Source organism: Callithrix jacchus, chromosome 9, assembly GCF_049354715.1.
Source record: "Callithrix jacchus isolate 240 chromosome 9, calJac240_pri, whole genome shotgun sequence".
NCBI classification, from domain to species: domain Eukaryota; kingdom Metazoa; phylum Chordata; class Mammalia; order Primates; family Cebidae; genus Callithrix; species Callithrix jacchus.
Window position 1 is genome coordinate 114,208,933 of NC_133510.1, and position 13,738 is coordinate 114,222,670.

Below are 13,738 nucleotides of genomic sequence, written 5' to 3' on the forward strand. Positions count from 1 at the left end.
TATTCATTGTTTTAAAATATACCGGGCCAGGCATGGTGGCTCACACCTGTAATCCCAGCACTTTAGGAGGCCGAGGCGGGCAACTTACGAGGTCAGGAGCTTGAGACCAGCCTGGCCAACATGGTGAAACCCCATCTCTACTAAAAATACAAAAAATTAGCTGGGCATAGTGGTAAGCACCTGTAATCCCAGCTACTCAGGAGGCTGAGTCAGGAGAATGGCTTGAACCTGGGAGGCAGAGGTTGCAGTGACCTGAGATTGCACCACTGTACTCCAACCTGGGCAACACAGTGAGACTCCTTCTCAAAAAAAAAAATACACACACACACACACACACACACACCCCAAACAGTGCAGGGAAAAAATAAGAAGTTACTAAAAAAATAATAAATTCCTCCCCACTGGCCTGTCAGTCACACGCCAGAGTTGTTTTTATGTTTTTGTTTGTTTGTTTGTTTGTTTTTGAGACGGAGTGTCGCTCTTGTTACCCAGGCTGGAGTGCAATGGTGCGATCTCGGCTCACTGCAACCTCCGCCTCCTGGGTTCAGGCAATTCTCCTGCCTCAGCCTCCTGAGTAGCTGGGATTACAGGCACACGCCACCATGCCCAGCTAATTTTTTGTATTTTTAGTAGAGATGGGGTTTCACCATGTTGACCAGGATGGTCTCGATCTCTTGACCTCGTGATCCACCCGCCTCGGCCTCCCAAAGTGCTGGGATTACAGGCTTGAGCCACTGCGCCCGGCCCCATGTGTATATTTTAAAGATGGAGTCTCACTCTGTCTCCCAGGCCCCAGGCTGGAGTGCAGTGGCAAGAACTCGGCTCACTGCAACCACCGCTCCCAGATTCAAGTGATTCTCCTATCTCAGCCACCCTAATAGCTAGCATTATAGTTGTGTGCCACCATTCTTGGATAATTTTTGTATTTTTAGTAGAGACAGGGTTTCACCATGCTAGCCAGGCTGGTCTTGAGCTCTTGACCTCAAGTGATCCTCCTGCCTCAGCCTCCCAAAGTGCAAGGATCACAGGTGTGATCACTTAATTTCCTCTCCTTTTTTTTTTTCCACATAGATGAAATGATACGCATATTGTCTTGCAACTTGCTTTTGAAAAATGAACACTGGGCTGGGTGAGGTAGCTAACACCTATAATCCCAGCACTTAGGGAGGCTGAGCTGGGAGGATTGCTGAAGGTCATGAGTTCCAGACTGGCCTGAACAACATGGCGAAATCTCATCTCTGCAAAAAATACAAAAATTAGCTGGACATGGTGTGCATGCCTATAGTCCCAGCCACTCAGGGGATAAGGCAGGAGGATGGCCTGAGCCCAGGAGACAGAGGTTTCGAGGAGCCAAGATGACACCACTTCAGTCCAGCTTGGGCAACAGAGCCAAACCTTGTACCCCAAAAATAAAATATAAAAATGCAAAACTTAGCTGGGTGTGGTGGCTCAGTCCTGTGCACCCAGCTACTTGGGAGGCTGAGATGGGAAGATCACCTGAACCCAGGAGGCAGAGGTTATAGTGAGCTGAGATCACACCACTGCACTCCAGCCTGGGTGATAGAGTGAGAACCTGTGTCAAAAAAAGAAAAGAAAAATGAACACTATTTTGTGGACACCCTTCCACGTTAGAATAATTCTGTTACCCGCATTCTTTTTCACCATTACAAAGTGTTTCAGGCCATGGATACACCACATTTTTTACCCAATTGATGGTTATTTTGGCTTTTTCCACTTTCCTGCTGCCTCTAAAAATCAGGCTGTGTGCATCTGTGTGACCCTGGACAACTGCAGCTATCCCAGGCAGTGGAACTGCTGGCTCCGAAGCTGTGCACATTTAAAACTGGAATGGAATCTGACAAATCATCCTCCAGCACAGTGATACAAATTTGTATGCATGATGCTGGCAGACAATTTCAGGGATCTCCTAGGGGTAAAGAACCTCTTAAGTTAAAGCACTTTTGGGCCGGGCACGTGGCTCACGCCTGTAATCACAGCACTTTGGGAGGCCAAGGTAGGTGGATCATCTGAGGTCAGGAGTTCAATACCAGCCTGGCCAACATGGGAAAACCCCATCTCTACTAAAAATACAAAAATTAGCCAGGCATGGTGGCATGCACCTGTAATCCCAGCTACTCAGGAGGCTGAAGCAGGAGAATTGCTTGAACCTGGGAGGCGGAAGCTGCAGTGAGCCAAGATCATGCTGCTACGCTCCAGCCTGGGTGACAGAGTAAGACTCTGTCTGAAAAAAAAAAGCACTTTTGTTAGTTGTTAGTTGCTGCCTCATCCTGCCCCACAAATGTCTTTTACAGACAGACCCCCTTCAGCTTCCTATCCCGTGCGGGTCTTCCACTGTCTCTCGCTCTCCCTTCTGAGTTAGTGAAGGTAGCCTTGAGGTTCTTTCCTGTGTCTCTGGCCTGTTCCTTGTCTCTCCTGGGAACAGGCTTCTCTGCCCAGCCTGGGGTAACAGGTTGCCCCCTCTCCTATCCCCAGGGCAGCGGCTGTTTGGGGAAAGCATCCTGGGTCTGACACAAGGCTCCGTGTCTGACCTGCTGTCCCGGCCCAAACCCTGGCACAAGCTGAGCCTGAAGGGGCGGGAGCCCTTTGTCCGAATGCAGCTGTGGCTCAATGACCCCCATAACGTGGAGAAGCTGAGGGACATGAAGAAGCTGGAGAAGAAAGGTAAGACTTGGGCAGGGGATGGACCCCAGCACTGGGTCTCAGATTTTACATAGAACCATATCTAGTTGTAACCCAGATAAATCCAGGGCCCCCATGGTCCAGTTTCAGCCTGGTAGGGGATTACATGAAATAGCAACATTGAAAAACAATGTAACAATGTCACTGAAAGCAGTGAAAATATATATAGCCAGTCGCAGTGTGCCGGGGCAGGGAGTCCCGGCTGCTTGGGAGGCTAAGGCAGGAGGATGGTTCAAGGCTGCAGCGTGCTATGGTCAAAGCTGTGAATAGCCACTGTGCTCCAGCTTGAGCACTGCAGTAAGACCCCATCTCCAAGTTTGTTAAATTTGTAAATGTTTCCTCTCCCATGAAAATCCAATACTCTGCCAGGTGTGGTGGCTCATGCTTGTAATCTCAGCACTTTGGGAGGCCAAGGCGGGCAGATCACCTGAGGTGGGGAGTTTGAGACCAGCCTGGCCAATATGGTGAAACCCTGTCTCTACTAAAAATATAAAAATTAGCCAGGCATGGTGGCACACGCCTGTAACCCCAGCTACTCAGGAAGCTGAGGCAGGAGAATTGCTTGAACCCAGGAGGTGGAGGTTGCAGTGAGCCAAGATCGTGCCATTGCACTCCAGCCTGGGCGACAAAGCAAGACTCTGTCTCAAAAAAAAAAATTAGAAAAAGAAAAGGAAATCTAATACCCCATCTCTCTTGGTGTCCTTTACACCTCCATAGCTACCCCAGAGTCTGTGGCCAGCCCCCACTGTCTATTTCCCAAAACTCGGTACCTCCCTTCTCTGCCTCAGCTCCCTATTTTGCAGATCAGCATTTGGCCCATTACCCAGATTCTACACAACAAAGGACAGGACCAGCAAACAGGAACCCTCTCTTGCAGGGTTGGGCAAGGAGATTGCAAGTTCTCACATTGTCTGACATTATATCCTGATAAGATAAGCGGCCAAACCCTCTGACCTCAGGGTCAGGCCTGGCTAGTATTTGGATGGAAGATAAGCTTCCACTGAGCCCAGTCTCATGCTGTTCATAAAGGATTCCTCTATATTTCCAAGGGCTCCAAGTCCATCGGAAGATAAGATAGGAGCAGTTGAAGTTGCCATCCAGGGCATGAGGGCCGGTCATGCGATGACCCAGGGACACCCAGGCTGTAGGGAGCACCTAGGGCAGGGCTAGGACTGGGCCATGATCATCAGATAATGCTACAGTTGAGAACTTGACCCTCTACCTACTTGCTGTGTGATCTCCAGCTAGTTACTTCCCCTCTCTGTGCTTCCTTCTGAAAATAAGAGAGCCGGCTGGGTGCAGTGGCTCACACCTGTAATCCCAGCACTTTGGGAAGCTGAGGCTGACGGATCACTTGAGGCCAGGACTTTGAGAGCAGCCTGGTCAACATGGTGAAACCCCATCTGTACTAAAAATACAAAAATTAGCTGGGCATGGTGATACATGCCTATAATCCCAGCTACCTGGGAGGCTAAAGCAGGAGAATCGCTTGAACCCGGGAGGCAGAGGTTGCAGTGAGCCGAGAGGATGGCGCCACTGCGCTCCACCTCGGTAACAGAGCGAGACTCTGCTTAAAAAAAAAAAGAGCATGTTCAGAGCCACAAAGCATTGCTGTGAGGATTAAGTTAGACCCTCATACCTTACTTTCATTCTGAAGTGGGCTTTTTTCTCCCCAACATCTTCATGATTTGGGGTCAAGATGCACCATGCAGTCAATGGGTCATTTAAATTAGTGTCCCCACCACCGCCCACCAAAGGCTGTTCAGAAATTCAGGGACAGGATGTTGGAAGGCCAAGGTGGGAAGATCACTTGAGGCCAAGAATTCAAGACCAGCCTGGGCAACAGAATGAGACCCTCCCTCGACAAAACAATTTTTTAAATGAGGCAGGCATGGTGGTGCGCATCTGTAGTCCCACCTACTCAGGAGGCTGAGGCAGGAGGATCACTTGAGCCCAGGAGTTCAAGGTTGCAGTGACTTGTGATTGCGCCACTGCACTCCAGCCTAGGTGACAGAGAAACCCCATCTCTACCAAAGATTTAAAAATTAGCCAGGGATGATGGTTCATACCTATAATCCTAGCTGCTGGGGAGGCTGAAACAGGAGGATTGCCTGAGCCTGGTTGGTCGAGGCTGCAGTGAGCTGACTGTGCCCCCTGTACTCAAGCCTGGGTGACAGAGCGAGACCTTGTCTCTAAAAACCAGAGAGAATACCATAGAGCACACTGTGTCAAATGCTTCCTATGTGTGAGGAACGCTCCTAGGTCTTCACTCATGCTGGCGAGGGCAGGCCAGCATATTGTGGCCTGGGGGTGGGTATTGGGAGATGCAGAAGGAGAGTGAGGAGGGAGAAAGGCTGGGGGGCAGGCCCCTAAGTTTAGGGCATGACAGGCTCCAAGTGGGGCTGACTGATGTATTCCCACCACGCGACTCCTGCTAGCTGTGAACTGATGGGGTAGGGACACCACCTCTCAGCCTTCCGTCTCTCCCTGGCCCTAGCCTACCTGAAACGCCGCTATGGCCTCATCAGCACCGGCTCGGACAGCGAGTCCCCAGCCACCCGCTCCGAGTGCCCCAGCCCCTGCCTGCAGCCCCAGGACCTGAGCCTCCTGCAGATCAAGAAGCCCCGGGTGGTGCTGGCACCCGAGGAGAAGGAGGCGCTGCGGAAGGCCTATCAGCTGGAACCCTACCCCTCGCAGCAGACCATCGAGCTCCTCTCCTTCCAGCTCAACCTCAAGACCAATACCGTCATCAACTGGTTCCACAACTACAGGTGGGACTATGGGAGCGTGCCCTTGGGGCGGGCAGCAGAGCCCGGTGGAACCTCTTCCCCATCCCAGGGCCTGGAGGGAGCCCCACATGGCCTCTGGGAGATGGGAGACCCCATCACATCGGCACTTAGGTACAGGTCACAGGGCCGGGTGCAGTGGTTCATGCCTGTAATCCCAGCACTTTGGGAGGCCAAGGCGGGAGGATTGCTTGAGCCCAGGAGTTCAAGACCAACCCCGACAACATAGGGAGACCTCGGCTCTACAAAAATATACAAAAATTAGTTGGGTATGGTGGCATATACCTGTAGTCCCAACTACTAAGGAGGCTGAAGTAAGAGGGTCACTTAGGCCCAGGAGGCAGAGGCTGCAGTTAATTACCATCACACCACTACGCTCCAGCTTGGGTGACAGAGCAAGATCCTGTCTCAAAAAACAACAAAAAAAAAAGGAGGCCAACGTGGGCAGATTACCTGAGGTCAGGAGTTTGAGACCAGCCTGGCCAACATGGTGAAATTCTGTCTCTATTAAAAATACAAAAAATAGCCGGGCGCGGTGGCTCAAGCCTGTAATCCCAGCACTTTGGGAGGCTGAGGTGGGTGGATCACCAGGTCAAGAGATCGAGACCACCCTGGCCAACATGGTGAAACCCCGTCTCTACTAAAAATACAAAACTTAGCTGGGTGTGGTGGCGTGCGCCTGTAGTCCCAGCTACTTGGGAGGCTGAGGCAGGAGAATTGCCTGAACCCGGGAGGTGGAGGTTGCAATGAGCCGAGATTGTGCCACTGCACTGCAGCCTGGCGCCTGGCAACAGAGCAAGACTCTGTCTCAAAAAAAAATACAAAAAATAGCCAGGCGTGGTGGTGCACACCTGTAATTCCAGCTACCTGGGAGGCTGAGGTAGGAAAATCACTCGAACCCAGGAGGCGGAGGTTGCAGTAAGCCAAGATTATGCCACTGCACTCCAGCCTGGGTGAGAGTGGGCCTCCATCTCAAAAAAAAAAAAAAAAAATTTAAAACACAGGCAAACATGGAAGAAATCCCAGCTCTGTCACTTTCAGATGTGGCACCATCTTCACATCCCTGCGCCTCAGTCTTCTAACCTGTAAAATGGGGAGGACAATAGCAGGATCTACTTCATAGAATTGCACAGAGGATTTGATAGACTAACATAGTTACATAAAATACCTAGCATGTAGGCTGGGCCTGGTGGCTCCCACCTGTAATCCCAGCAATTTGGGAGGCTGAGGTGGGTGGATCACCTGAAGTCAGGAGTTTGAGATCAGCCTGGGAAACATGATGAAACCCCATCTCTACTAAAAATACAAAAATTAGCCAGGCATGGTAGTATATGCCTGTAGTCCCAACTACTTAGGGGGCTGAGGCGGGAGAATCACTTGAACCTGGGAGGCGGCGGTTGCAGTGAGCTGAGATTGCGCCAGTGTACTCCAGCCTGGGCAACAGAGTGAGGCTGTCTTAAAAAAAAAAAAAAAAATACCCAGCACATAGTATGTGGTACCTATTGATGTGATTGTTATCATTATTTTTTTTTTTATTACTTCACCCTGTTGGCCTTGCATCTGACTCAAAGAAGGGACAGGGAAGGGTATTTGGGGGTACAGACCTGAGGAACCCTGACAATTAAGCCTCAGGCTAGATTCCTGATTTGGGGCTCCCGGCCCCTCCCACCCCTGAAACCAAAAAAAAAAACCCTGCTATCCTCTTCAGGCTCCACCACCTCAGGGAGTGGGTGATTCCTACTTCAATGGCTGCTTCTTTCCATAGCTCTTCCCACTCTTCACTCCCTGGACTTATAAGTCATTAGCCTGCAGAGGTTAATGAGGTTGAACTTCCTAGGAGTTTAGTCTCAGGGTTAGCTCTGAAGGGACCCCTGTAAAAAATCCCCCATTTGACAGGGGGATTTCAGGGACCATCTCTGAGAAACACCCTACCCCTGCCCCTGCCAAGCTTCCTAAATAGGAAAAGTCTCTGGTGCCCACGTGGTACCAGAAAAGAAAATCCACTCATCCATTCCAGGGGGAGAGAATGTTTCGATCCCCAAGGGAGAGCTAGGAAAGAGGAGACTGGTGGGAGGAGCAACGCAGCATCTTCTCTCTCCCAGGCACCAGGGTCCCATAGACCTGATTTCAAGCCCCACCTCTGCTGTACGGCCTTGGGCAAGTCATTTTACTTCTCCAAGTCTCACCCTTATTTTATAGATGAGGAACCTAATACCTATCCCCCAATGCATGATTATGGGTCGAATAATAATAATAATCATTATGGGTCAAATGAAATGCATATAAATGCATTATAAAATATGGTTTTGGCCAGGTGCAGTGGCTCACACTTATAATCACAGTACTTTGGGAGGCTGAGGCAGGCAGATCACCTGATGTCAGGAGCTCCAGACAAGCGTGGCCAAAATGATAAAACCCTGTCTCTACTGAAAATACAGAAGTTAGCCAGGTGTGGTGGCAGGCACCTGTAATTCCAGCACTCAGGAGGCTTAGGCAGGAGAATCACTTGAATCCAGAATGTGGAGGTTGCAGTGAGCCAAGATCATGCCACTGCCTAGGTGACAGAATGAGACTCTGTCTCAAAAAAAACAAATAAGTAAAATAAAATAAAATATGGTTTATCATCCAGCTCAGACCAGAGCTTCCCAAATAGCAAATGACATAGGTCCTTAAAGCCTTCTCATTTCCTTCCATCCCTGCAGGATATGGGGACATCTTCTCCTCTCTGATTCCCCACAGGAACTGAGCACCCCATTATTATCCAACATATTCATTAAATAAACGTTTCTAATGTATGCGCAGTGAACTAATCCCTGCCCTTAAGGACCTTACAGTCATAAAACAGAACATTTCACTGTAATCTAGTAAGTGCTGTGAAACAGGAAGGAATAAGGGGCCAAGGGAAAAGGGAATTTTGCCTGGGGAGGACTTTACAGAAGTGCTATTTGACATGGGTTTTGAGGGATGAATAGGAGTTTGCACAAAGGAGAAGAGAGAATTCTACTCTCAAAATAATAAATTATAACTCAGGGCTATAGTAGAGATGGGCTTTTGCCATGTTGGCCAGAGTAGTCTAGAACTCCTGACCTCAAGCGATCCGCCTCCCTTGGCCTCCCAAAGTGTTGGTATTATAGGCATGAGCCACCACACCCAGCTGGGTTTTGCCATTTTTTTAAAAAAATGTTTCTTGATTCATTTTAAAGGATTTGCCATTTAAAAAATTTTTTGTACTCTACTAAAAGTACAAGACTAGCCGGGCATGATGGTGTGTGCCTGTAATCCCAGCTACTTAGGAAACTGAGGCAAGAGAATCGCTTGAACCCGGGAGGCAGAGGTTGATGTGAGCCAAGATTGCACCACTGTACTCCAGCCTGGGCGACAGAGAAATATTTCATCTCCAAAAAAAAAAATGGTTTTGCCATTTTAAAAAGTCACACACAAAAAAAGAAAAAAAATAGCAGAAAATGCAATTACTATTACTTTTGCATCAACCTAATAGAAAATGAAATAAACAGGCCAGGCGCCATGGTTCCCACCTGTAATCCCAGCGCTGTGGGAGGCCGAGGCTGGTGGATCACTTGCGGTCAGGAGTTGAAGACCAGCCTGACCAACATGGTGAATACCCAACTCTACTAAAAATACAAAAATAAGCCAGACATGGTGGTGCAGGCCTGTAATCCCAGCTGCTCGGGAGTCTGAGGCAGTAGAATCACTTGAACTCAGGAGGCAGAGGTTGCAGTAGGCCGAGGTTGCGCCACTGTACTCCAGCCTGGGCAACAGAGCAAGACTCTGTCTCAAAAAAAAAAAAAAAGAAAGAAAACAGCAAAAAGTGCCTAGCCTAGTGCCCAACACATGATAAGCACCCATTATTATGTTTGTAACTCTAATTTAGAGCTGCTAATAGTTATGTTAGTGTAATTTATTGTTAACATAAACAGCCAGGGAGCCACAGCACTGAATGTGCTAACAAAACCCCTGTTGCTCTATGACCTTGGACAAGTTATTTAAAATTTCTTGACCTCATTTGCTATAAGAAAATAATTGGGGTCGGCTGGGCATGGTGGCTCATGCCTGTAATACCAGCACTTTGGGAAGCTCAGGTGGGCGGATCACAGAGGTCAGGAGACCAGCCTGGCCAACATGGTAAAATCCCATCAATAGATAGACAGATAGATAGGCAGATATAAGGTAAGATAAGATAGATAGAAAGAAAGAAAATAATTGGGGTTGGGCCCAGTGGCTCAAGCCTGTAATCCCAGCACTTTGGGAGGTCGAGTTGGGTAGGTCATCTGAAGTCAGGAATTTGAGACCAGCCTGGCCAACAGCAAAACCGTGTCTCTAAATAAAAATACAAAAATTAGCCAGTCACTGTGGTGCGTGCCTGTAATCCCAGCTATGCAGGAAGCTGAGGCAGGAGAATTGCTGAACCCAGGAGGCAGAGTTTTCGATGAGCCAAGATCTCACTACTGCACTCCAGCTTGAGTGACAGAGTGAGACTGTCTCAAAAAACAAACAAGATAAAATCATAATCATTTATTCAATTTAGCCCAATGTAAACATTATTAATGAGATCTTTCACTTTGTTTTGTATTAAGGCTGAAAACCAGTGTATATCGTACCCTTACAGCACATGTCAGTCTGGGCTAGTCTCATGTCAAGTACTCGAGAGCTCTGTATGGCCAATGACTGCAGTGTTGCCCAGCAAAGGTTTAGGTCATGAGCTTTGGGATTCAGCAGTCATGAGTTCAAGTCCCAGCTCTGCCACTTACTAGTGACCTGGGGCAAGTCACTTAACATCTCTGAGCCTTGTTTCCTGTGAAGTGGGGATAATAATAGCACCCACCTTGTGGTGCTGTTGAGAAGAGTAGTAAGATGGTGCATGTATGGAAGCTTAGTGCTTAGAGAGCCCCAGGGCACTGGGTGGGGTCAAAATGCCATGTATGCAGATGAAGTCCAGGGTTTGGGGGTCCCCTGTCCAGTTCCAGGCTCACCACCATCTCTGCCCCAGGTCCCGGATGCGCCGGGAGATGTTGGTGGAGGGGACCCAGGATGAGCCAGACCTTGACCCAAGTGGGGGTCCTGGAATCCTACCACCAGGCCACTCCCACCCGGACCCCACCCCACAGAGCCCTGACTCTGAGACTGAGGATCAGAAGCCGACCGTGAAGGAACTGGAGCTTCAGGAGGGCCCTGAGGAGAACAGCACAACCCTAACCACCCAGGACAAGGCCCAAGTGAGGATCAAGCAGGAACAGACAGAGGACACCGAGGAAGAGGCAGGAAGCCAGCCCCAAGACTTAGGGGAGCCAGACAAAGGTCAAGGTCCGCCCAAAGAGGAGCATCCTGACCCTCTGGGTAATGACAGACTACAAAAAGTGGCTCCTGGGCCCCTCCTTCCAGGTGGACCCATCCCAGACTCTCCCTCACTTCATCCCCCACAGGAGAGTGAGGCCGGGGAGCGGCTTCACCCAGACCCTCTAAGTTTTAAATCAGCCTCGGAGTCCTCACGCTGCAGCCTGGAGGTGTCACTGAACTCACCCTCAGCCGCCTCCTCGCCAGGCCTCATGATGTCTGTGTCACCTGTCCCCTCCTCCTCAGCTCCCATCTCCCCATCCCCACCTGGCGCACCCCCTGCCAAAGTGCCGAGTGCCAGCCCCACTGCCGACATGGCTGGAGCCTTGCACCCCAATGCCAAGGTGAACCCCAACTTGCAGCGGCGGCACGAGAAGATGGCCAACCTGAACAGCATCATTTACCGACTAGAACGGGCTGCCAATCGGGAGGAGGCCCTGGAGTGGGAGTTCTGAAGGCAGGGTGAGGGGCAAGGGACATACCCTAGTAACTACCTTCCTTCTCTCACTCTCCTCAACAGGGTGGGGTAGGGGATGGAGGAACTTAACCATCAAAATGTGGACAGCAATGTTATGCCGTTTACGTTTTTTGTTGTAATCCTAGTTCTATGAAGTTGTGTGAGCAGGTGGGTCAAATGCCATTGCCTCCACTTGGGCACCCCTGCCCCTCTTCTCTGCCCTGACCCCTCTGCAGGAGGCAGAAGCAAAATGGCACCACATATTCACCTGAAAACTCCAAACTCTTTTAGAAAAATAAATATTTATAGACCTCTTTTAGATATTTTAATAAAGGATCCTTTGGAATTTATCCCAGCTGATGCTGTTTTGATATTACAGAGAGTTATAAAATCAGGATGCTGTCACAACTGTTGCGAAGTATACACTGAAGTTGTGTCGTTTTTGCCACTAGATGAGATTAAAAGAAGACAATTGTTCAAAGCCATCACAAAACACTATAAGACTGACCAAAATTTATATAACCTTTGAACCACGGTTTTTCCCACATCTGTCTGTGAGACACAGCACATTGCTACTGCCCTTCCAGAAACTGTGCTAAAAAGAGAAAGTCCAAAAGACTCTAAACGAAAAGCTCGATGCCGTTGAGGATGTGTTTCATTCTGGTGGTCTGTTTTGCAACCTTGATAACACAGAATGCCCCGTGCCATTGTAAATGTTGTAGAGCTGTGGGCTGTAGCCCAACCGTCCTATACGAGATGTAGCATGTTACAAAACAAACTGCTCACACAGGTCTCACTAGTTAGACACCTGTGATGCCATGGAGGTCAGACATCCAACTTGTCCGTCTATAGGCAAGAAGCGTTTCCAGATCCTTTGGAAAGGTGGGCATGGGGTGGGTGCCAGAAGAGTGGCGTTTGAGCCAGAGCAACCCCATTTCCCCATGTGAACCATGGGCACAACCCAGAAGTTTCCCCACTTGTAGGAGTGTGGGTATTCCAGAGCAAGACTGTGGCCACCATCTTCCCCTCTTGGTGTTTTCCAAAAGTGACTGTGTTGGTCATCCCATGACCACTGAAGCTTAGTAACCAGCGCCAAAAAGTAGATTCATCAAACGAGAGACCCCAGCTCCCCTTCTCACCATCTTCTTTCTCAAGTTGACCCTGGTGCTGTTTCTGGAAGGTATCTGCAACTCCAAGTCCATGCAGAACTCTGGAAGGCCAAGTTCATCGCAGCATGTTCACCATATCCCAGCCTCCAAATCTACCCTCCTACCGTCCAACGCATGACCTGTTGGGGAGCAGAGACTCAACCTCCGACTCAGAGGAGCCCTTCTTCCAGCATCTTTGGCATGGTTTCTAGGGTGAGAGTTCCCAATTTGGATGGAACAGCCACCATATTGGTTATTGAATCTCTCTCCCTTTTTCAAACTGCCTGTGGGAAGGCTGAATTGGGTGACTCCCCAGAATGCAGATGAAAAGACCGTAATCAGTGCTGATGTAATGCCAGCGAGAGAGATGGCCGATGGAGGTTTCAAAGATGCAGCTAACAATTCGAAACCATATGGGCAAAACTCGGCAACTGGAAGGTACAGATTAAGGACCATTCCAGAAATCCCAACTCTCACACCCAGCCCAGGCTGCAGTCTCCACCCCAAACAGTCAACAAAACACAAACCCTGAAGGAAAACCTTTTCCATACACCCAGGCTATGCATTGAAGAGTTTTCCACTGTATACATTTTTATCCAGATGAAGGTATTTTTATATTTTGACAATAGGAAACAGTGACCAATTTTCAGAGTAATCAAATCTGGAACAAAGGAACCATCTCCTTTTTGCCACCACCACCCTGTTGCAATTAAGACAACCATGGGGGAACACACGACTTTTTACTGTTGAAACCAACATAGCATTGAAATCCAGGCTTATACGCAGACTTCGATTCCTAGAGAACTAAATTTGGCTTTAGTGTGACGGGATTTGATTAAGCACTTAGTATAGTCTTTTGAACACAGAAATCCTGTTTCACTTAAAGCTAGCGGACCCGTGAACAACTTTGTCAGGTTCACGTCCTGTAACGGTTGACACACACACACACACACACACACACACACACACCATTTCTATGAGAGATTGATGAACTTTGTTTAAAATTTAAAAAAAAAGGAACATGTTCTGTAAACAAGTCGCTAAATACAGAATTGTATAATAATTCTGGGTGTCTTGCTGCTTTGTTCTGGAGCTAGGAGTTCTGGGCTTGGAGAAGTTAGTTATCCTAACTGAGGTGGGGGTAACTGTTCAACTCCCTGGAAGGACATATGGAAAAACTGGGGCAAACTGGAGGTCAGATCTGGCCCTCAGAGATGTTTCCCAGAATGGTATTTTTTGAAACTAGTTTTTAAGGTACAATGGCTCACACCTATAATCCTAGTGCTTTGGGTAGC

The 13,738-nt window shown here is 48.8% G+C and overlaps 1 protein-coding gene across 24 annotated transcripts in view; it reads left to right on the forward strand.

Annotated features, from left to right (window-relative positions):
- Positions 1-13,506, forward strand: part of CUX2 (cut like homeobox 2) — a 322,604-nt gene extending 309,098 nt beyond the window's left edge. For all 24 annotated transcript variants that reach the window (XM_054238864.2, XM_054238855.2, XM_078337275.1 and 21 more), the window contains 3 exons: positions 2,494-2,682; positions 5,198-5,471; positions 10,495-13,506. In XM_054238864.2, coding sequence (XP_054094839.2) covers positions 2,494-2,682; positions 5,198-5,471; positions 10,495-11,293 — 1,262 coding nt within the window. In that variant the 3' untranslated portion in view covers positions 11,294-13,506. The remainder of the gene's footprint in view (positions 1-2,493; positions 2,683-5,197; positions 5,472-10,494) is intronic.
- Positions 13,507-13,738: the final 232 nt, after the last annotated feature.